Source organism: Liolophura sinensis, chromosome 8 (genome assembly GCF_032854445.1).
Source record: "Liolophura sinensis isolate JHLJ2023 chromosome 8, CUHK_Ljap_v2, whole genome shotgun sequence".
NCBI lineage: Eukaryota > Metazoa > Mollusca > Polyplacophora > Chitonida > Chitonidae > Liolophura > Liolophura sinensis.
The window spans coordinates 48,248,392-48,271,214 of NC_088302.1; the positions used below are offsets into that span (position 1 = coordinate 48,248,392).

General features: G+C 38.5%; 2 protein-coding genes across 2 annotated transcripts; one reads left to right on the plus strand and one right to left on the minus strand.

The window, feature by feature from the left end:
• Positions 1 to 2,045: 2,045 nt before the first annotated feature.
• Positions 2,046 to 10,169, minus strand: LOC135473015 (DNA-directed RNA polymerase III subunit RPC7-like). The gene is made up of 5 exons (XM_064752784.1): positions 9,782 to 10,169; positions 6,902 to 7,097; positions 5,257 to 5,387; positions 4,870 to 4,995; positions 2,046 to 2,962 (listed from the first exon to the last, which is right to left on the minus strand). Exons 1-5 carry the CDS (start codon positions 9,896 to 9,898, stop codon positions 2,870 to 2,872), a joined length of 663 nt encoding a protein of 220 aa, XP_064608854.1. The 5' UTR covers positions 9,899 to 10,169; the 3' UTR covers positions 2,046 to 2,869.
• A 588-nt stretch (positions 10,170 to 10,757) lies between these two features.
• LOC135473005 (uncharacterized) lies at positions 10,758 to 22,823 on the plus strand. Its single transcript, XM_064752771.1, has 2 exons — positions 10,758 to 10,807; positions 15,714 to 22,823. The coding sequence occupies exon 2, from the start codon at positions 15,757 to 15,759 to the stop codon at positions 17,302 to 17,304; it is 1,548 nt and encodes a 515-aa protein (XP_064608841.1). The 5' UTR covers positions 10,758 to 10,807; positions 15,714 to 15,756; the 3' UTR covers positions 17,305 to 22,823.

Sequence of the window (22,823 nt, forward strand, 5' to 3'; positions counted from 1 at the left end):
TTCTGATTATATCCATAGCTGCCTGGCAAGTAAGGAAAAAACTCTCATTATATCCACAGCCGCCTGGCAAGTAAGGTAAAAAACTCTCATTATATCCACAGCCGCTGGGTATATAAGGCAAAAAGTTCTGATTATATCCACAGCTGCTGGGTATATAAGGGAAAAAGTTCTGATTATATCCACAGCTGCTGGGTATATAAGGCAAAAAGTTCTGATTATATCCACAGCTGCCTGGCAAGTAAGGAAAAAACTCTCATTATATCCACAGCCGCCTGGCAAGTAAGGTAAAAAACTCTCCTTATATCCACAGCCGCTGGGTATATAAGGCAAAAAGTTCTGATTATATCCACAGCTGCTGGGTATATAAGGGAAAAAGTTCTGATTATATCCACAGCTGCTGGGTATATAAGGCAAAAAGTTCTGATTATATCCACAGCTGCCTGGCAAGTAAGGAAAAAACTCTCATTATATCCACAGCCGCCTGGCAAGTAAGGTAAAAAACTCTCATTATATCCACAGCCGCTCGGTATATAAGGCAAAAAGTTCTGATTATATCCACAGCCACTGGGTATATAAGGCAAAAAGTTCTGATTATATCCACAGCTGCTGGGTATATAAGGCAAAAAGTTCTGATTATATCCACAGCCGCTGGGTATATAAGGCAAAAAGTTCTGATTATATCCACAGTCGCTGGGTATATAAGGGAAAAAGTTCTGATTATATCCACAGCAACTGGGTATATAAGGCAAAAAGTTCTGATTATATCCACAGTCGCTGGGTATATAAGGCAAAAAGTTCTGATTATATCCACAGCTGCTGGGTATATAAGGCAAAAAGTTCTGATTATATCCACAGCCGCTGGGTATATAAGGCAAAAAGTTCTGATTATATCCACAGCTGCTGGGTATATAAGGGAAAAAGTTCTGATTATATCCACAGCTGCTGGGTATATAAGGCAAAAAGTTCTGATTATATCCACAGCCACTGGGTATATAAGGCAAAAAGTTCCGATTATATCCACAGCTGCTGGGTATATAAGGCAAAAAGTTCTGATTATATCCACAGCTGCTGGGTATATAAGGCAAAAAGTTCTGATTATATCCACAGCTGCTGGGTATATAAGGCAAAAAGTTCTGATTATATCCATAGCTGCTGGGTATATAAGGCAAAAAGTTCTGATTATATCCACAGCCGCTGGGTATATAAGGCAAAAAGTTCTGATTATATCCATAGCTGCCTGGCAAGTAAGGAAAAAACTCATTATATCCACAGCCGCCCGGCAAATAAGGAAAAACTCATATTATATCCACATCTGCTGGGTGTATATATATATAAATTCTGATTATATCCAATAGGTATACGGTGACTGTCTAAATATAATGGTGTCACCCTATATTAATCTTGTCCCTTTGTCAACATATTTTTGTGTTGGCTCACTAGAATGCCAGGCTGAAAATACCATGCTGTAGGCCAACATGGTGTCTCATTTTTTACATGTATTTTCTCCCAAAACTCTACTGTAAGGATGGCTTACATAAAATGTGGGGAGCAATGGTCATCCTTACTCCACCTTATCCAAAATTAGAACTTCATGGCCAATTCCTTGGCTATTTTAATTAATCTGTCCCAAGTGGAACGCCATGCTGAACATACAGTATGCTGACCAGTAACTTCCCGTGCTGGGCAACAAGCAAGGTTAACCAAAGTTCAAAGTCATGGGTATGGCAGAACTGGGGATTGAACCCACGATCTCTTATCACCATCATTCAGACTCCTTTCAACCACAAGTCATGTTTATGGACAAATAGGAGTTTAAGGGATCCAAATACTCAAAGAACATGACAAACTGATCCTAAGCCAGATCTGATCAGGCCACAGCAGGATTTGAACCTGTAATCTGGAGATTTATCCATTTGGTTAGCCAAGTCCCTTCAGGCTAGTACTTTGGTTGCCAGCAGTACACAACTGCCAGTATACTAAACGTAAGTATGAACAAATACCATGCCTCAGAAAATTCATACAAATAACAAACACAAACCTGCAAATTATGATTTTATACTTGTATTTCCTTAAAAAAGAAATCATACAGGACAATCTATATAAAGGGCGTTTGTCCAGCGAATGTAATATTCACCACTAGGTGATATCACATAACCAATCCACAAAAACTAACAATTTAGAGTAATCGCCATACCAGTATTTTGTTTCAGTTCACCTTTGCAAATGTAATTCTGAACATTTGCATGAAATATTTATAATGGCACGTCTTCTGACTGCAGATTGAATCACTGCCCTACAGACTGTACTCCTGGGTCCGTTTGCACCTAGTTCTCTCAGCCCTGCATGTACATAACTACCATAGTAACCAGCACTATATAAACTATAGCGGGCCCTGTTTGGCATCAATTTCTACTATCTGGCCAGTGGCACGTGTTCCACTGAATACCACTATTACAATGTGTTCACAATATTGCAACTATATTCAGCTCATTTTAGGAGATTTATCTGATAGCCAACTCCATTTTTCAACTCTACAATTTCTACAGCTATTTCCATTTAGCACTATTCTTCAATTCAAAACCTTAAAAGTAGGACTGCCTATAATCAGGTTTTGTTGCCCTGTTTGAAAAATGGACTTTTCTGTTATAGAAGTTTTCAACTTTCTTACGTTTCTGTTTTACCAACCTCTTCAATACCCCAAATTATATGGCATATCAGCAGTACTGTTCTTAGCGCAGTTCCATTTCTTCCTTGGGATTTTACATCAACAAACTTTATCCTGGGCCTGTGTGAAGAGGTGCTGTGTGAAGAGGTGCTTTGTGAAGAGGTGCTGTGTGAAGAGGTGCTGTGCAAAGATCTCCATGACCAATCAGTAGACTGGTCCATCGTCCAATGCATCATCTTCATCGTCAACGCCATAGTTCTCTCCGTTGTCAAAATATGTCATATTGTAGTCCGTCTCCTAAAAAGTATGCAAACATTTTCTTTAATGTTACGATTTTACTTGCAAAACTTAATATTGAAGTTTGTAGATCCCAGTTACAAAATCTAGTTCCTAAACACGGCAAATTAATACAGGGTTCATAAGGGTATATGTAAATGAAATGCAAGGAAATTTCAAGGAGTTTTTTCGTCATTTTCAAGGCTAGTTTGAACATACCATGGTGCACATTATAGACTATATTTTAGGTCTGAATAATAGACGCTTTAATTTGCATGCATGTATATTGAATAGTACGCTTGCTTTTGCAAGAAATATCTGCCCTTCACCTCTATAATGCAACACATTCTTTGACCTAGCCTTGGCTCAGTTAAAAAATAATTAACGCCATATATCATTACGAAGGGCTTCCTCTGGGTCAGCATTTTTTTTAGCCAGTCACTTTAGCCACACATCAGATTTTTTGTAGTAAATACTATTTTTCTTTAGCCAAACTTCCTTAACAGCCATGACTCCTTCTGTAGGTCTCCTTCTGTAATTCGTTTTTATTTGCCTTGGTGCAGCTGCTAGAATCAGTTTGGTTTCTTCTAGCTACATCTGGAGTTTTTCAAACATTACATTTAGAACAATTACCCTCAAAATAACGAACCAATGCTTCGCAGTATGCGTTTCAATCATTTTTTCAACCTATCTGTAAGATCCTAGTAAAATGTAATTTCCTTCATCAGAAAAATTTGTTCTGAATTTAACCTGTAAATTCAGTTTATTTAAATGCAACATTATGATCAGTACATTGGAGTAACACAGTTTGACGGGAGAAAAAAAGAGGGCCTACACATTTATGTAATGGCACATATTCTGAAATATTTAATTTACTTTGGATCTAAAAAAAATAGTTTATTTATTAAGTGGAAAAGTTTAAATTTTACATTTTACATTTGGAGATGAAAGGCATCCCCCAAAATGCCATGATTCTCATTCATTATTTAACAAAAATGATTTCAAGCATTATTTAATGTAAGTCAACTTGCAACAATGCTGAACCCCTTAGTAGATTTCTGTCAAGTTATTGCCATACAACTGTGCTGATGTTGTTTCGCTGAGATGAGGCTGTTTGAAGTTAAAGTGGAGTATTTTCGTAAGAAAAATTGTGAAAATCTGCTAAAAACCCCAGAAAACTCTCATGGTAAATTTTGCATAACGTTTGTATTTTTTTTTAAGTAAATAAGTTTGTCGCCAAAATCATTCACATTTTTTCAAATATTATTGCCATTTCAAAAAATTTTGTTCTAATTTGCAAGAATGAAAAGTACCAGTGGAAGCCTTGATTATGGGAGAATTATCAGCTAGCTCCTCTGTCTCCTCCTCCTGACTCATCACTTACTTCTTCCATATCCTCCTCCTCATAATACTCCTCTTCCTCTTGATCTTCCTCCCCTGCCTTTCTTTTCCTCTCAACTGTCAATTACCCACCCAGCCCCTCCTCTGGCTCCGCCACTTGCTTCTCCCCTAACACATCACTTACTTCTTCCATATCCTCCTCCTCATAATACTCCTCTTCCTCTTGATCTTCCTCCCCTGCCTTTCTTTCCCTCTCAACTGTCAATTACCCACCCAGCCCCTCCTCTGGCTCCGCCACTTGTTCCTCCCCTAACACATCACTTACTTCTTCCATATCCTCCTCCTCATAATACTCCTCTTCCTCTTGATCTTCCTCCCCTGCCTTTCTTTCCCTCTCAACTGTCAATTACCCACCCAGCCCCTCCTCTGGCTCCTCCACTTGCACCTCCTCTAACACATCACTTACTTCTTCCATATCCTCCTCCTCGTAATACTCCTCTTCCTCCCCTCACTTCCTTCCTTTCTCTCTTAAGTGTCAATTAATCACCCAGCCCCTCCTCTTGCTCCTCCCCTAATTCATCACTTACTTCTTCCATATCCTCCTCCTCGTAATACTCCTCTTCCTCTTGACCTTCCTCCCCTTCCTTTTCTCCTTCTTCCTCTTCCTCCCCTTCTCCTTTTACATTCTGAGTTTCTTCTTTTTTCTCCAACTCCTAAGGTGCAAATATAACTGGTACATGTACATGACCTAGACAAATATATGCAGTACATGATATGAAGAATTATGAAGAAGAAAAGATGGACATTTTCATCATGTAGGGGTAGCACAAACAACACATGGTATTCACATGTTTTATGTTTTCTTTCACCAAAGTAAACTGCTGATTCCGATAAAACCATCTTTAAATGTATTACCCATGTTTACTTGTCATATGTCAACATGATAAAGAAGAGTACAGATGTGAGCTTCGAACCTCCAGTGTTTTTGCAACATCTACGTTGGCTCCTGACTTCCTAGCTGTGGAGACATTAGGTTTAATCCCTGGACGCAACCGCTTCACCTTTTTCGGTCTTATTCGCAGCTCCGCTGGAAGACGGCGCCAATCTAGAGGAGTTAAAGTAAAGGAATATGTACTTAACAATTAACTCAGGACTTCTTGTAGTATTGGAAATATATCTTCAAGCTACATGCCTGTATGCCAAAATGGAGACCAGTCAAGAGAACCTGCAAGTGGGACAATCAATGGGATTCAACAGTGACAACGACAGTGTTTCACACCCCATTATGTTTTCATTTACTTATTTATTTATTTGATTGGCTATTAACGGTGAATATCCAGCTAATGCTGGCTTCTTCTCCGGCCGTACATGGGAAGGTCTACCAGCAACCTGCGGAAGTTCGTGGGCTTTCCTCAGGCTCTGCCTGCTTTCGTCCCACCATAATGCTGGCCGCCATCGCAAAAGTGAAATATTCATGAGTATGCCGTAAAACACCAATCAAATAAATAAACAAATAAATTTACGTAGAACAGGAATTTTTACTAAAGAATAGTTCAATTACATTGAGCCAGTATTGTGGCTCAATTTTGTATATGTCAGATTGTATATACGTGTGTATGTGCGTGTATGTGTGTATGTATGTATGATGGTGTGTGTGTATGTATGTATGTATGTATGTGTGTATGTATGTATGTGTGTATGTATGTGTGTATGTATGTATGTATGTGTGTATGTATGTGTGTATGTATGTATGATTGTATGTATGTATGTGTGTATGTGTGTATGTATGTATGTATGTATGTATGTATGTATGCATGTTTGTATGTGTGCATTCTTGGGTTTTTACCTCATACATAAATAACACTTTTTCAGTTACATGATGCCAAGGAGTCACTAGGTGTATGCACATATACTATGTCTTCTTGTGACAGGACGAATCCATACCACCAAAGCATTGCTACCGAAGACACCAGACTCGGTCAAATTATGCCGACACTGGGCCAACCAGGCTACCCAGTCACGATTCCTTGCTGAACTCTCAGCGCTGAGTGCCAAGCAAGGCAACAAAAAGTACCATTTTTAAAGTTCTTGGTATGACCCGACCCAGGTTTGAACCCAGCTCTCTCGACTTTGAGGCAGATGTTCTAACCATTAGGCCACAGAAGCTTTTTTTTTCACTTATGTTTCAGGGTTCAGATTTAGGTGAAAGTACCCAGGTTTAACCAATGACTTTCGCCATGTACCTGTACACATTCTCATTGGTCAAGGGCTTGACAGTTGCTGCAAGCCAGTTCTTTCACAGTTATACGTAATATGTAAATTTGGAAGAAGGCCTCCTAGCCAGGCACAGGCATGGCCTTGCTGTGTGATCACCAGCGGGGGTTTGGAAACTCCCTGTAGGGTGCTTATAAGCTCCCAAATGAGTGGATGCCTGCTAACTCCTCTGTGGATGCTTGCAAATTCTTCAGTGGATGCTTGCTAACTCTGCAGCGTATGCTTGCCAACTCCTCAGCAGGTGCAACCACACTCCTCACAGGATGTTTGCAAACTCTTCACAGAAGGCTTGCAAACTTGAAGGATGCTTGCAAACTGTTTAATGGGTGCATGCAAATTCCTCACCTGGCTCCGATGTGGCATTTCCATCCTGTTGATTGCTCTGGTACTTGTCAGAGTAGCGTTCAATGTCTTTTTTCTTCTCCTGGTGCTGGAGGTAATATGGCAGATCCTTCACGGTCGCTCTGAATTCCTGCTTCAGAGCTAAAAGGTAAGTGTGAGCATCGCCCTCTAACAGTGGAACAGCCTTGAAGTCAACTGGCTGAGGATAAAACCAGACAGTTGGTGATTGGTGTTTTATGCCATACTCAAAAATATTTCAATCACACATACATGGCAATGACAAGCATTATGGTGCAGGGATGAGGCAGATACTGGGGTGGAAAAGAGAAAACTATACATCGTACTCATATTTTTTACATTTTTAGCATTTCTGAATTAATTTCTGAACATTTTTCTGATGCATTTTTTTTATAAATAAAACGGAATTCCTCCAAAAAGAGGACAAATCTCATGCTTGATGGTGACAGGAAACTAGGCAGAGCACAGAGGAAACCCACAAAGGATTGGGAAATGTTTCTCCATGACGTAATGGTGCGATTGTGCTAAGGTGTCTTATATCTTATGCCTCAAACCCACCACTTATATGACATAACCCAACTCGTGGTTACCATTATAAATGATGAAACATATACTATAAAGTTGTAGATGTAATAATTCTTACTCACATCAATTCCAGATGGTGGCAAAGTCAGTGGACTTTCACTTATCAGTCAGACACTGACACTTTTTACAGTGAGGCAGCACCATGAAAACACTTGCGAGTTCCATTCTGCTACAAGCACCAGCATTTTCAACACTTACCAAATTCCATCTATTAGTATACCAACAAACTGGTCTAATGAATGCATTTTGTCACAACAAACCAAATCGTATAGTGGAGCAGACACCAGGCTGGTACCAAAGATGTGATCTGATGGAAGCTTAAACACTGAGGTTTCCAAAAGAAATGGTAAAGTTCAACAAGTACCAAGTACATTCCAATCACATAAGAATAAAACACTATGACATGTGACAGGGTGTAGTACGAAAATTAGTGAATTTACTACTTAATTATTATTTTCATGCAGACATCTTCCCATTCATTTTAACCAATAAGAAATCAACTTAAAGAAAGAGGAACACAAAGACGTCATAAGCCATGGAAAGCAAACTGGCCCCCTCAACATCAGCAATTCTTCTCATGTTTCACTAGCCTGATCAATTATCAGCAATTCTTAATGCAGAATTAGTCTGAAAGATCTTAACACAGACATGAGACAAGTTCTACATTGTTTTGCTAGAAGTCTACAAGATGCGCGACAGGTCAGTGCTATACAATCCGCATCCGAGTTTCACAGTACTGACCATGTAATATCAGGACTATAAATGTACCTATTATATATAACCCTGGATGAACATACTTGCATCCTTAACTCGATATTATGCACCTAAAACAACTTTAGGCTACATTTGCCTAGGGGATGGGGGGGGGGGGGGGCATACATGTAGATGTTGGTTCTTCTCCCTACAATCACCATGAGCCTGTCGGCCAAGTCTGTCAGGTTCCTCCCTGAATGCTCAGGTGACACCCATTATAGTTTGTATTTTGCCAGCAAGCTAACACTGAAAATCCAAAAATGGTATAAAAATAAAACTCAAACTCAACCCTTCTATGTTATTGGTATATCCGATATTGATATTTTTATGATTTTCATTTTTTTCAAAGCTTTCTGATCATGTAAATTTAAGTATGTCTTGAACAGGTAAAAAATTGCTGGAGCAATCCATATTTCCCACGAAGATGGTTTTAAGTTTTACTGTTATTTTTATACCCTCTGACAACATAAGAAAAAGATTTATTCCGCCAGCCTGGTGAGGTAACAATTCAAATGGGGAGCTTGTAAAACTCCTTCATGCCTGTATCAAGACAATCCAAAGCTGTGAACTCATTTCTTCTTTCCTTTATTACGTCACAATTATGAGTGTATGTGTACTCATAAAACATACATGAAATGCACACACACTGGAACGTCACAGAAGAAAACGATGCATTCTCCTGCAATTGGACCTTTTGCGAAACTTGTCCTGAAATCTGCCATTGGTGTGGCCTTACTCATACTGGTAATAATCAGACTCATACAGTGGGTTCACCGTGAATGTTTGAAAAAGAGCAAGTATCTATGATGGCCTTAGTCCAACATCAAGTTGTGGGAGTTGTAAAAACAAGGGTTATATTTACCTGTTGATTTCCAAGTGCATTCTGACACCATTTTTTACCCATGGTCACATGCTTTTACTGATCTTCCATTGATCAGAACTGAATAGGAAGATGTTCAATTTGCATACAAGACAGTGTAAAAATGGCATTTATCATTCAACTTCCTGTCACGTGTCTCCGTCATTAATATGACATTGCTTCGCGACTCGTACTCTTTCGAAAAGGATTTACTTTACTTGTTGTGAAATGCTCTGCATTCGAACTTCCATCAGACAGCATGTCAGATCAGTAGCCAGATGCTTATACCACTATACCACTTGAACACATTTAAGACAGTTGAACATGGTAGGGGTTGAATGCCCATGTACATGTGTCATGGGCTTTTGTCACGTCAACAACATCTGAAAAAGGTCTCCTCCATATTTGGCCAACCTCATTCAGAGAAGCATGAATGAATGGGCGTAAGTAGTGACGAAGAAAGTTACACGTAAATATAACCCTAGTCTTTACAAAAGCCCAAGTCGTTATGTCTATCAATTAAGGGCTATACTGTATAGGGCTAGCAAAGGTTTGGTGTCATTTCATTGAAGAATCTGCTTTTCACAATGATCATCCGATAAGCGGAAACAATGGACATCATCCTCAGCATTACAACTCCCACGATTTGTGCACACTCAGTGACTCACAGGATAGAGAGGGGGAGGTTGTTGAATTGGACCGGGCAAGGATTCACCTCTTCCGAATCCGAGGGCCTCAACGTTGAAAGATAAAGACTTTCCTCGCCCCCTTCCTCTGCCAGCCATTGCTTAATCTTGCTCAACAATGTCGTCAAGGCATATCTTTCTTCACTGATTATCTTTTACTTCGAAGCGGTGTAGCTGTCAACATTTCACGCGTGTTGCCTCAGGAGTCCACCATGATGCACCCAAATTTCGGAATCCTTGAAAGATTAAAATGAACGCGGACTTGAGATGATTTTACTATATGGCGGGGAAAATGACAAAATAGTATCTTTGTATTTGAAAGAAAAGAAAGTCCAGATTCCTAGCTTGCTCAACATAAAACAAAATAGCCGATCACTACTAAACTTTAGCAAATGAAATGATTCGCCACATAATTCGCGCCACATCACAAATTCACCCATTTGATTGGTCAAAACTTATGAAATGACATCAACAAAACCACAAGACCGCAAACCACAAATGAAACATCCTGTTATTTGTATGCTGTTTGTTGCTTCGACGTGTATACTACATATGGAAAATCTATAGCTTTTAAATGACACTGTTTGAAAACGGAATGAAATGGATAGCCTAAGCGTTTTATTTCAAGTTCATCGGTTTTCGTCCGTAAGTTATTCATCGAAGGGACGCAATCCATGACAGTTTCCGTTTCCTTGTATTTAATATTACCCTGCATTCAAGAAACTTCTATTCAAACTTAGTTAGTCATTTCACATTTTTGTAGATAACATCTGTTCAGACCACGTTATAAAACAACTAATTATCGAAACATACATACACCTTTATGTTTAAGTGCAATAAAGGAGGATTGTCATCCTTAATGTGAGATTTCAGCGTAGGATAAATTACTAGTGGGAAGGAAAGCGCCATCTGGTGGGTATATTTTGCAACAATCTGTATGAGACACCTGTCATGAGTGACATGGTTGGAGAATGGGGTTGTGAAGAGAGTTTGCCGGTTTTGTAGTCGGTAAGTAGATAATTCACAATGAAAAATGTTTTCATAATGAAGATATTTTATTGGCCGAACAGTTCACTTCAGATCTAAGATTGCTACTTTCAGCTAAATCTGTATCATTGCACCCAGCCAATTCCAAAAAACCACTGCTTGCAGATGGGATGATAGATTCTGAATTTTTTTTCGTTTTACCAGTGTTACACGCGGATTTTACATGCGGCTAAACCGGCCCTCGCACAAGATCAAACTTGTGATAGTTGTGGAAACTATACATTGTACAATTTCTTTACATTTGAAACTTTAGTGACTCAGTTTGTCGTTTAAAACGTTTGCATGAGCTGTAAAGAATCGGGTAATGGTAGAACTACCATTTATATTTGATAGGCCTACTCAGCATAAGGAATGGGAGACTAGAGGACGAGCTACACAGAAGGTCCAAATGACACTCGAACATATCATTTTCTTCTGTGATGTTGCAATGTGTGTGGACTTCATATTTGTTTTATGAGTACACAAATTCACCCATAATTGTGATGTACTTTAGGAAAGAACAAATGAGTTTACGGCTTTGGACTGTCTTGATACAGGTGTGAATGAGTTTTACGAGTTCCCCCTCTCCATATGCATTTCCTCTGCATTGTTTCCTAACTTGACGTTTTCTTCACCAGCAGTCCCGAGATAAGCATTCTCCCAGCTGAGGAGATCGCACTTTTGTTGGACCTAAATCGGCGTCTGTTCTTCTCAAATCGTTCATTTCCAGACTGAAACCCAACAAGATCTGGAATAGGCATGGCCATGTTTACAGTTCTGATGCAGGAACCCATTTTGTAGTTGAGGAGAGAAACTGAACTCAACTTAAAATTGAAGTCAACCATGTGGTCCCCATAACCAACTACCCTGTTCTTAGTCTGGCCCAAAAAAAAAACAAAAAATGATCTATGAGAACGGTACAAATCTGCAAAATAAATATATTGTGGCGATTTTGCTAGAGACAGTATATTATTTCATATGATTGCATGGGAGGTTAGGGGTTAATTTTCTGCCTTGTCCATAACGTAGACACAGGTTTTACCGGTAGAATGTAAATTTTTATGGGTTAGACATATCCTTAAATTAAATTAGAATTTTTGTGGAATATTTTTAAATATATATATATATATATTTTTTTGTAACATATAGAGACAGGATATTTTGTGGACTCATGAGAGCAAGTTGTTTTTGGCGCCTTGATATAACTTTTGAAGGACCCAGTTTCCGTGGACCCCTGTCCCTTCCAACGTAAGAATTTTAACACTTGATGACTTAATTAGAACACGATATTTCACGTATAATACATTGACATGTTGAAGGAGTTTCTCTCCAAGCTTGGTGATCAGATATTGTTTGACTAGGTTGCAAACAACAGTTTTTTTTTTTTTTTTTTTAGCGACCTTAAGTTTGGCGAAACATCCGCCATTGTTAATATTTTGAAGTGACAAATTCGAGTAGAGTTTCCATTACTTTTGGACATATTCTTGCTGTAACCAACCACGTACGGCATCTTTCCAGTTAAAACAACATTAGTACTCACTGACTGTGGCATGATTTTGGCATAAAACGTCCTTTGTACCAAGTTTAAGACACTGAATCATTTTTTTTCTTGTGGTTGTTGTTGTTGCTTCGCCGCGCACGATCGTCGTTCACGGTGACCTGCCGCTAGACGAGGTTGTCTACTTTACGACATCCTTTAGTGTTAAACTCATATTGAAGAGTTTCAAAAGGGGCATTAACTTGTATTTGCGAAAGTAAATAGTTTCACTCCACAGGCTCATCTCCTTTCTACCTACAAGTTATTGTTCATCTTTCCATTATTAAGAAAAAGAAAAAAAAATGTGCCATGACATTAGATACGCATGTACATGTATAGTATTTCTATACACAGATGTTGTTACTTTGGTATTAGCCAATCAGTGTTCTGAGTACCGTCCTTGGTACACATGAATATTTATGAGCGTAGACTATAAATACTGGGCAAATTCCCACTTTTAGTCCCAGATGATCTCGGACCACCGTCGTGTTAACATCTAAATTTCCACCTAGTTAGCTTTCTAAGGCAGGTATTTTACATGTATATAAGCAGTGTAAAGTGGTAGCTAGATAAGTTGTCAGCACTGAAGTGGGATTTCAGCTTTAGAGCATACCTAGAGACAGTGGGACTGCTAGTTCCAAATTGTGACACAAGTGTTCCCAGGCTGTGGGACTGACTTTCCCAGGCTGTGAGACTGATATTCCCAACCATGATTGAGACAGTATATCTCAATAGTTTGTCACTGGGATTTTCTGGACCAAAATTTTATAATTCCCAAGTATGAGCTGAAACATTTATACTGGGAGAATTTGTGCATAAGTGCCCCTGAGCAATCGTGGGACTGGGATTCCCAGTTTCGGCACAGTGAGACACCGAGTCCCAGAATTTGAAACTCGTTTTCCCAAGTTATTACTGGACCAATTCTGGAACTGTTACTCCCAGAGAAGACCTGAAAGTATTATTTACGGATAATGTCCCCACACATGGCTGACATATTGTCTATATGACACCAGTAGGACATACCACTATCACAGCAGTACTAGGTTTAATACCTCCCTGAGATATCCCTAACACAGTTATCTGAACCATCTGAAGTACAGATGTTGTGCTTGTACACAGTACTGGCACTTTTACCTATATATATATCAACATACTCCTGTCACTCTATTTTAATAAAACTGTTGCTGCTGTTTGTTGAACCTTAAAAATCGGACTTTTCTTGGTTATTCGAAGTTCAGAGCTAACTAGTGGTTTTCCCAAACATACTACTGAATGACACAGACTGACCGAGCTGACATTCAAAAGAATCCATAGTAGCGAACGTCTCCAGCAGTATACAGATATTGTTCCAGAGTTCGACACTGGGTGATTCACGCTACCAATATTGTGCTTTCCCCTGTAGTAAATGGTGTGATTTGGAACTGGGATATCTGTATCGTTAAGAAGATATATATATATAACAACAAATCGCTACAATATTTTGACATATTTTAAATACAAGGGGTTGACCAGGCTCACAAAGTCATTAGCACAGCAGAATGTTTTTTGAAGACGACACACACCTACGTCAACCAGTGTGTGTGCCTACATGTATGTCACAGGTCACAAGGAACATTTACGGCATCTTCATATGCGCATTAAAGGAGAGTAAATCAATGTCCCCATAATCAGCTAACCTGTTGTGAGTCTCACTGAAACAAAAACGATCCATGACAACCCCACATATTCACAAAATAAATACATTTTCAGACACCGATATTGACATAGACTACACTAGAGAAGTTTTAATGTGCGTGTGAATATGTGGTAAATGCTTCTTATCGTTGATCTAATACATTAAAAGCAGTTTATCTCTGTTACTCTCTCCGATTTAAGAGTAATGCCACTCCTTAACTACCCATTTTGCTCCTCCAAAAGTACAATCTCCTTGGTTAGGGATTGCACACATCGTCAAAGTCATAAGACTACTCTGCTTTTTTAAGAACTTCCAATATAGGCCAGATCAGCGTTTCCAGTCGCTGATGTGCGCATCGCCAAACATTCAGGTACATGTATTACAGTAGATAAACAGTGGCATGCCTCATGGGCATGCTAGGGTAAAGAACTGTTATCCCGGACAGTTACCATGAGTTCTGCCAAGTTTGTACATTTTATGAGAGTTTTTGTGACACCTGAATCTTTTTATGGATAGAGAACAAAAATGCACAAAGTAAAAAAACTTGAACTGACACAATGCTCTAGCATCTAGGGTTTTGGAGGGGCAGGGTGCAAGGAGGGGCACAGCCATATTTATTGGGTGTTCGGGGGCTGCAAGTCCTCGGCTGGCTGACTGCTGTTGACCCTGCATTGTAGGAAGTGATTTTGTCATGATACAGCAGTCATAAGTTGATCATTGAAAACAAAGTATGGTTACTGTAATTCCTCATTAATTTTGCAAGTGATGGTGTCTAATTTCTTTTATTCTAAATAATACAGTTTTAAGCATATTATTTTAATGCATACATAATTACAAATTGTCGGGGATTACATGATTAACGTTCATGTTATAGAACTGTCAGGTCTCTATTTTCAGAACTTGAAAAGTTTTGCTAAAAATTTACAGCAAAGTACTGAGGATGTTTGCTGGGTTTTCCCATGGAATTTCTCTTTAATGAGCAACAATTGAAGTTCAGCACAAGGATGGGTTTTTTTCCTAACTACATGTATATGCTTAGAGTTGTTAACTTTTGGGTTCAGTACATTTGACACTGGCATATCAGTTTGGCTATGGATTTCCTCATTCGGATTGTCTACTGCTGAATGAGAGTCGAATTCTGTGATGGAGTCAGAACGATCGGACGGAAATCATGTTGTTAAAGGAGATGCCGACAAACTTGTCCTGAGAAAACATTGTAATGTAGTGGCAACCTTTAGCTGAGGCTGTGCGAGTTGCAGGTCAGAACTCAGCCGTGAACAGGGAATTTGTATAAATTTCTGCTCTCACTGTTAGGAGGCCTTGATGAAAATTGAGAAGTCGTTAGCACAGCATAATGTTTTTTGAATACCACGCACACCTCTCTCCATCAATATGGTATGCCCATTGATCAGTATGATCAGAAATGTTGGTTAGCAAGGAGAAGAATTTAAAAGGAAAAGAAAAAAAAATGGAATTCCTCTATTAAAAAGCACAGTAAGAAAGAACTTTAGATTGGGGCCCTTTTTTGGAGGGTTAAGCAACAATGGAATAAATGTTTCCTAAAAATGGCTGCGATTTCCTCTTGCCGAAAGAGATTCTTCTCTAACGGTAGTGTTCAGAATTTTGGCATTTTTGAAGGGTTTTATTCATGTACATACCTATGGTTAATGCTTCAGATGGGTATCAGGTGGCAGCAGAATCGATGAGTCAGCTAGGAGAATGGATAAACCCTGGAATACCAGTGGTAGTTCATCATGGCCTAAAACAAAGAAGGGAAGCTCAAAAAAGAAGAACTCCAAGAGGAAGGCGTCAAGTTTACCAGCAGTCCCTGCTGTGTCTGGTGTAATCACGAGGCCCAGCCCACCCACCTATCATCCCAAAAGTGTCCAGCCCCAGGTGAGCCTCAGCAGTACTCTGTACACTGATGCATCATCATTGAGGGTTCAAGCGGGATCAGTCCGTCCCAGAAGTGCTCACCGTGCATGCAGTCAGAAGAGTTTTGAAGCTGACCCACCCAGACCTAGGAGTGCTCAAAGTAGTGCCCAGCTCACAAACAGCACTCACGGTAAACAGGTGTACTATAGCTCTTCTTTTGAGTGCCTGGTTGATAGTCTTGACCCTTCACCCAAAGGGAATAGTGTCCCCAAAAACACGGAGTACTACAACACCCTGAAAATCTGGACTCGGTCCCGACGGGCTAGAGACATCTTTCCTTTTGAACAGCTTCCCACAGATTGTAAATTGAAAGTCTTCTCCTATTTCTCTGCCCCAGAAAAGGGCGAGCTTGCCTCTGTTTGTCGTGAATGGAGGGATCTGATGAAGACATCAAGTCTGTGGAAAAATGTGGACTTCACGCAGTTCCCATTCACATGTTTACCGAAAACCCGCCATTTCAGCCCAGAAGGACGTATGCACTTTTGCTTCCAATGTCACCGCAAACGGGTCCACAAATTCATTAAGTTTATCATCAAACTACGTCCTTTGGTGACGAGGTTGGTGTTTAATTATGACATCGCTGACACATGTGATGGTTGGCTAACAATGCTTCATCAGCTCCTGGACAATCTGCCCCTGCGTGATTTGGTTTATGTGCAGCTCAAGTGGAAGGACACACCCATGAAATCATTCTGCCTAGATCCCGTGGATTTAGGAGACAACACTGAGACCATTGTTTACCGCCACCGTCATAGACAACGACTTTTTGTTCAGCTGTTTGATAAATTCACCACATTGGCTTCTAATGTGAAAACCCTCATCCTACCATTTGACTGGTCAGAGAAATCGGTCACATGTTTGTCTCGTTTGAAGTCATTGCACTCACTCGTGCTGGAAAAATATTTTGTATTTCAGCGTCTAGATCAGGACCTTTTGTCAAAGCTGTTCACAGGTCTTCCCAGCCTGGAGCGTCTCATGCTGGAGGTGTGGACCCCAAGTGGGAGGGGCTTGATCAAGTACCACATTCAATCAGAATCATTGCGCTACCTTGACATCTCTCAGAGTCGGGGGTTCTATCTTCAGAACATCTGGTTGCCAAGCCTGCGTCAGTTTTACGTGGCTCGTCATCCGTGGAATGGGCCCTTGATACAAGCAGACCAGATCAACCTACCTTGTCTATATGGTACACTGACAACAGGTGCCCCTAAACTGGAGAAGTTGAATGGCCATGTGTTGCATGCGGACTGGCGGTGTAACCTGTACCCAGATCTGGAGGAAGCCCTGAAAGCTGTCTGCTCTTGCAGACAGCACAAGCCAGGCTGGGCCATGTGATCCCATGTCCCAAGATGTACACATTGTTACATTATGTGGGCTTCAAAAATACATTATGAATCTAGGTTTGTAGGATATTTTCTGTTAGTTATAAATGCTGCATACAAGGTGAATGTGACAGTGTGCTTCTTGGCTTGATAGATCAAAGTTATCTCCTCCATCAATTAGCAAAACTGGTATCCAAATCAGTTGTAGACATTAAGTAACATGTAATATTCAGTCTTAATTAGAAAAATATGATTATCAGTTAGGGGCAAAGCCTAACTTATTGATGCCTTTTTCACTTTGTGCATAACTGAAAATGAAATGCAAGCAAAGTGCAGTAGAAGTAGTAGTTTGTATTTGTTGATAGTGGTAAAGAGCCTGTTAGTGAACCATAAGTTAGTTGTTTGTGTCTATTTATTTTCTGTTTTGTTTTTGCTTTAATGAAATATGGATGCTTGGTTCAGTCTGTTGTAGGTACATGTATTTTTATGCAGGTAAATATTCTGCTAACGATATTAGAATAACACTATTTTCTTCTTAGCTATCGTATGCAAGAGGTTCTTCTTGATTTAAATTGATTATCTCAGTTACTGAAGCTTGTTTGTGTGGAAGTGCTATATGGAAGTATACTGCTGAGAAGAGGGTAACAAAGCCCATGTATACAATGCTGTACAAGCACAAGTTTTGAAGTTGCAGTAAACATTTCAGTTTCATCCAGTAATCACACATAAAAAAAACACTAGCTCATGAATTAAAAGAATGTCAAGTCTGTTTTCTTAAATGAGGTAATTGGCTGAATGCAGATAGTTTTGTTTCTAAGTTTTTAATTCAAACCATAGTGCCACAGCAGTTCTTGCATGTATTCAATTATTGGAACGCAAATTTTAAACTTATATTCAACTAAAAGTATTAATTTTCTTTGAAGTTCACATTTTAGGTTGTGGCCCAAATCCTCATTGTTCATATATCAAAGGCTGTTATAACTGTATGCATAATGTAACATGGAGAATTACAAGTAAGTTTGCCTCATTCCATGCTGGTAGAGTGTAAATAATATATTTCACTTTGTGTTAATCTTTGAAACCTGTGAGATGTACTTTTGTGAGTGGATATTCACATGGCTGCACACATGGCTCAGTCATTGTCAGATTATATTTGACATGCTAATGCAAGTTCAAATTTATCCAAGCATAAGTTTATTGTTATTACATATTTTCAGAGTAAGATGCAAGCATGCAACAGGGATATTTTTCATCAAATTTAGTGCACATAATTGTCACTGTGAAATTGATATAAATCATAGCACTTATTTAGAGCATTCAATACAATATGAGTACACCTGCACTGACTGATAACAACCAGGTTAAATAGTGAAAAGTTATTTCTGCATGGAAACTGAAACTATTACAGTTGTAAATCTCCAGTATGTTAACGTTAACTACATTCCTCTATACACATGTGTACAAAGGGAGAATTGTTTTTATAAAATTGCTATAAGATGTTTTTAAAATGTAGATGGCTGATAAATATGCATAAGATATTTACAAGTTTGGTTGAATAAGGATTTTCTAGCGTAGTGAATCACTAGATAAATGTTTCTTCTTTGTCTAACAGAGATAACTTTGCTTTCTCCTTGATTTCATTTTGGTATTTATTTACAGAAAGCAGAACACATTTTCACAACAATTTGGATAAGACATTTGCTGATGGTATGCCTGTTATATATAACACATATATGACTTGAACAAAACTTTGATCTCAGATGGTGTCATTTTCATGGAATTGACAACTCATTTCCAAAATCATAAGTATTGTGTGGTATGGTGTAATACCAGGATTCAGAAAAATTATTCCTTTGCATCACTAAGCAAACCTTAAGAAGCTGCTGTACATTGAATAAACTGTGTGTACAAGTGTCACAAACAGTTGGATGCAACATTGTTTTATATATGACATACTTACATGAGTAGACACATGAGCTCCTACATGTATATTGTTTTTTTTTAAAGAATGATGTAGACCACCAAATTAAATGTAGTTAAGGTGTTATAGTCAGTGCTTTAAAAAAATTGCAGTCGTCAGTGAAGTCACATAAAATCTTTCTAAGAAGTGTTTTGTGTAACAAAATCATTTTAAGAAGTTGATTTACATTTCACATGATTTGGAAGATAGTTGTCTAACAAAACAGTTGGTATATGTCACATACCATGTCAAGCTGTTAAATGGCATCTAATGCTCACTCATTTTGACTCGTCTTTGAGTATTAAACCATTGTCTATTTACTTCCTCTCTTCATGTATATGAGTTGAGTTTTGGTAAGTGCCAAGCCTTCATGAAACATGTACTGTTTTTTGTGCCATATCAACTAACAAAAATGTATGTTTCTCATTATTGTAAAGAAAAAGAAGTTTAATACCATTTTCTTAGCATCACCATGTTCGCTCAATAGTGTGTAGAAAGGTTTTAAACCTTAGAATACCACCATGAGCACAACAGTGTGAAATACATAGTTAGGACTATGATAAATATATGGACTGGGGAGAAATGTTTCTTCCACGAACATCTGAGAATGACACCATTCCATTTGTATCAGTATTGAAGCAGTCCCTGTTGATAGGTTTGTTTTTTTGTTGGTTTATGTGTCAAGTGTTAAAACTCACTGTTACCTATACAAATCAATTCACATCATCATGTTACAAGTAAGTGCTGAAAATTTCAGGTAGTCTTCCAGTCTTAAAGTAGATGTATACTTTTTTTTTCAAATTTTTTATTTTTCTGCTGTCAGGAAACCTGTTTAATTCAGTCATTGAGATTTACTTTATTATTGTTGTGATCTGTGGTTTGCTTTTTTTTTTTTTTTTTTTTTCGTTTAAAGAATAAAGAAAATAACAGAAGTTTGATTTCTTTTAGTAGGTATGCTGGTAATATTGTTCTGTTTCTGCTTGATTGTTTTGGCAACATGCTTATGTTAGCTATGTTAAGGTTTCACATGTACATTGTTTGTTTTTCTTAGATATTATTTGATACTTATTAGTTAATGTTACTGTGATTTCATTTTGTTATCAAGGAGAATTCAGCGTCAAGCCTATGTCCCTTTGACATCTGACCAGACCAAACCGCATGTGGACAGAAATACATGAAATACTTGTATCAGTCTTTATGCTCAGTGGATCAGTTTTGCAGCTTGTGTCACATTGGTGAATCTACTGGACCTGTGTTATGCCTTAAGAGTCGAAAAAAGTATACCAGCTCAAAATTCTCAGAACGTTAAATGCTCAGTAATTAAGTTAACTCATAGAAGCCGCTCCTAAAAGACCCTAAGCGGTGTCCAGTCCCAATGTATGACAGAGTCAAAAACAACTCTAAAGATCGGTTTTGAACTAGTCTCAGCTAAATGTACGTGAACTGTACAGTTGAAATTTGTGAGATGATCTGGCTGGTAAATTACGTTTTGTTGCAGCTGTTCTGTGCTCAACAGGTGTGGCATGGGTTTTTATTCTCTGTGACTAGATCACGGAGGCATTAGACCCTGTGACTGGACCATTGAGGCTTTAGGCTCTATGTGACTGGACCATTGAGGCTTTAGGCTCTATATGACTGGACCATTGAGGCTTTAGGCTCTATGTGACCAGATCACTGAGGCTTTAGGCTCTTTGTGACCAGATCACTGAGGCTTTAGGCTCTTTGTGACCAGATCACTGAGGCTTTAGGCTCTTTGTGACCAGATCATTGAGGCTTTCGGCTCTGTGTGACTGGATCATTGAGGCTTTCGGCTCTGTGTGATAATAGGTTTTAGGTCCAGTGTGACAGTCACTGAAGATTTATGCTCTGTGACGGAAGCCTACACAGGCACGAAAGATGAAACCTTCTCACGACACCAAAATGTCTTATTGATCTCTTACATTATAACTTTGTGCTTTTAGGAGAAAAGCCAGATTGTTATGATTGTTAATGTGCTTTTCATGTTTGTTTTGCTAAATGTGATCTTTAAGCCATGTAATGATTGCAAAGTTAACAGTTTAGTTGGAGAATGTGAATACATTTTAGTCCATTGATTTAGTATGTGTGTATGAACAAATATTTTTTTGAGAATATTTTTATTGAATATAGAACCTGTATATATGTGATTGTGCCATATGAAGAAAGAAATTTCACTCTGTAGATGAACAGATAGATTATGTCTGATCCCATTGCATTGTTTTTCCCGTTTCATATCGGAGAAGCCACCTTAAATAGCTAGCTATGTGTCACAGAGGTTAAGGTGTCTACATCATTTTTATCGGGATCAACAAATTTGTAATTTTTATGACAAGTCGTACAGTAGTAAATATTTTTTTCAAACTGCTGTCCGAAGTGGAATGCTCAAAGACAACATGGGTAGTACAAAAACAAGTTGTTTGGTGTTATTTGAAGTTTGGCCTATAGTAACACGAGCAGTAATGATGCATATGCCATTGTCATCCTTGCTCGAGAACAGAATTAAGGCTACACGTCGTACTATAGCACTGCTTGTTTAAACAACTGCTTATGACATTTCTTGTTCTTCATAACAGACCTATATTGTGCCCGTAGTTGTCAGTCTGTTTGTGAAGTGTTAAGAGATTTGGCAAAAGTTTGTTCATATTGAAGTTGTATAAACATTCTATTGACCACTAGCTCAAAGGATGTGAAAGCTGTTTAAATATGTGAAAATGACCGATGTGTACTGGCCTATGTGTTGTAATTAATTGTGGTCACATGTGGTGTTATCATTTTCACTTATGTACACGTAGCTTACTTGTTCATATTTCTGTTAATAGCTTCACATGTAAAATAACAAAAAGAAAAATCCCTTTTGATATCTGTGCCTGATTTAGCAAGACTCAAAGTCGGGTAGAATTTTAGTAGAAGTGTAGCATTGAGTGTTTCTCGAAAAATACTTTGCTTAGGCAGAAACGCTTTTTGTGAAACAAGGTTTTGGTATTTTTATTCACTGCATAGGGTGACTGTCATTGTCATAAGAAAGAAATATTAGAAACTTCTGTTTAAAAATTGAACAGTGTGTTTAGTGCTCAGTGTGCTTGATGGAAGAGTATTTGCCCTTGCCTATCAAGAGTGTTGTAATTTGACATTAATGTAATGGGTGATCATTAGCATAAGTCATTTCCCATCACCACTAGAGACGTCTGCTGGTCAAGGGAAACAACTCATGCTATAATAATGTGGAAACCGTGGTATTGTGAATTAATTATGATCTCTGTAAAGTCGTGTGTTTTTAAATCTAGAATGTTGTTCTTTCATTTGTACATGTATGGCTTTGTGCTTGTTAAGGTGAAGGCAGAAAATGTTGAATTGTTTGTGGTTATTATTGATTCTGAATGCGCACAGAAAGTTGTTAGATTGATGAAGTATTTAAGTGTTTGTTATATTGAGACTGGACTGATTTCTGTTAAGGTTTTATGTATAATTTTTTTTATATTTTTCTAAGGTGTCAAGAGCATCAATACTCAAGTAGCCCTACAGTGTTTACTGATCTACAAAAAAAAAAGAAAAAA

Bases quoted from the DNA above. Each gene is read 5' to 3' on its own strand.
- LOC135473015 (XM_064752784.1), bottom strand. From the start codon at position 9,898: ATGGCTGGCAGAGGAAGGGGGCGAGGAAAGTCTTTATCTTTCAACGTT. The intron at 7,098-9,781 runs GTGAGTCACTGA...TTTTATCCTCAG, and splicing joins AACCTCCCCCTCTCTATCCT to CCAGTTGACTTCAAGGCTGT. The intron at 4,996-5,256 runs GTTCGAAGCTCA...TTTGCACCTTAG, and splicing joins ATGTTGCAAAAACACTGGAG to GAGTTGGAGAAAAAAGAAGA.
- LOC135473005 (XM_064752771.1), top strand. From the start codon at position 15,757: ATGGATAAACCCTGGAATACCAGTGGTAGTTCATCATGGCCTAAAACA.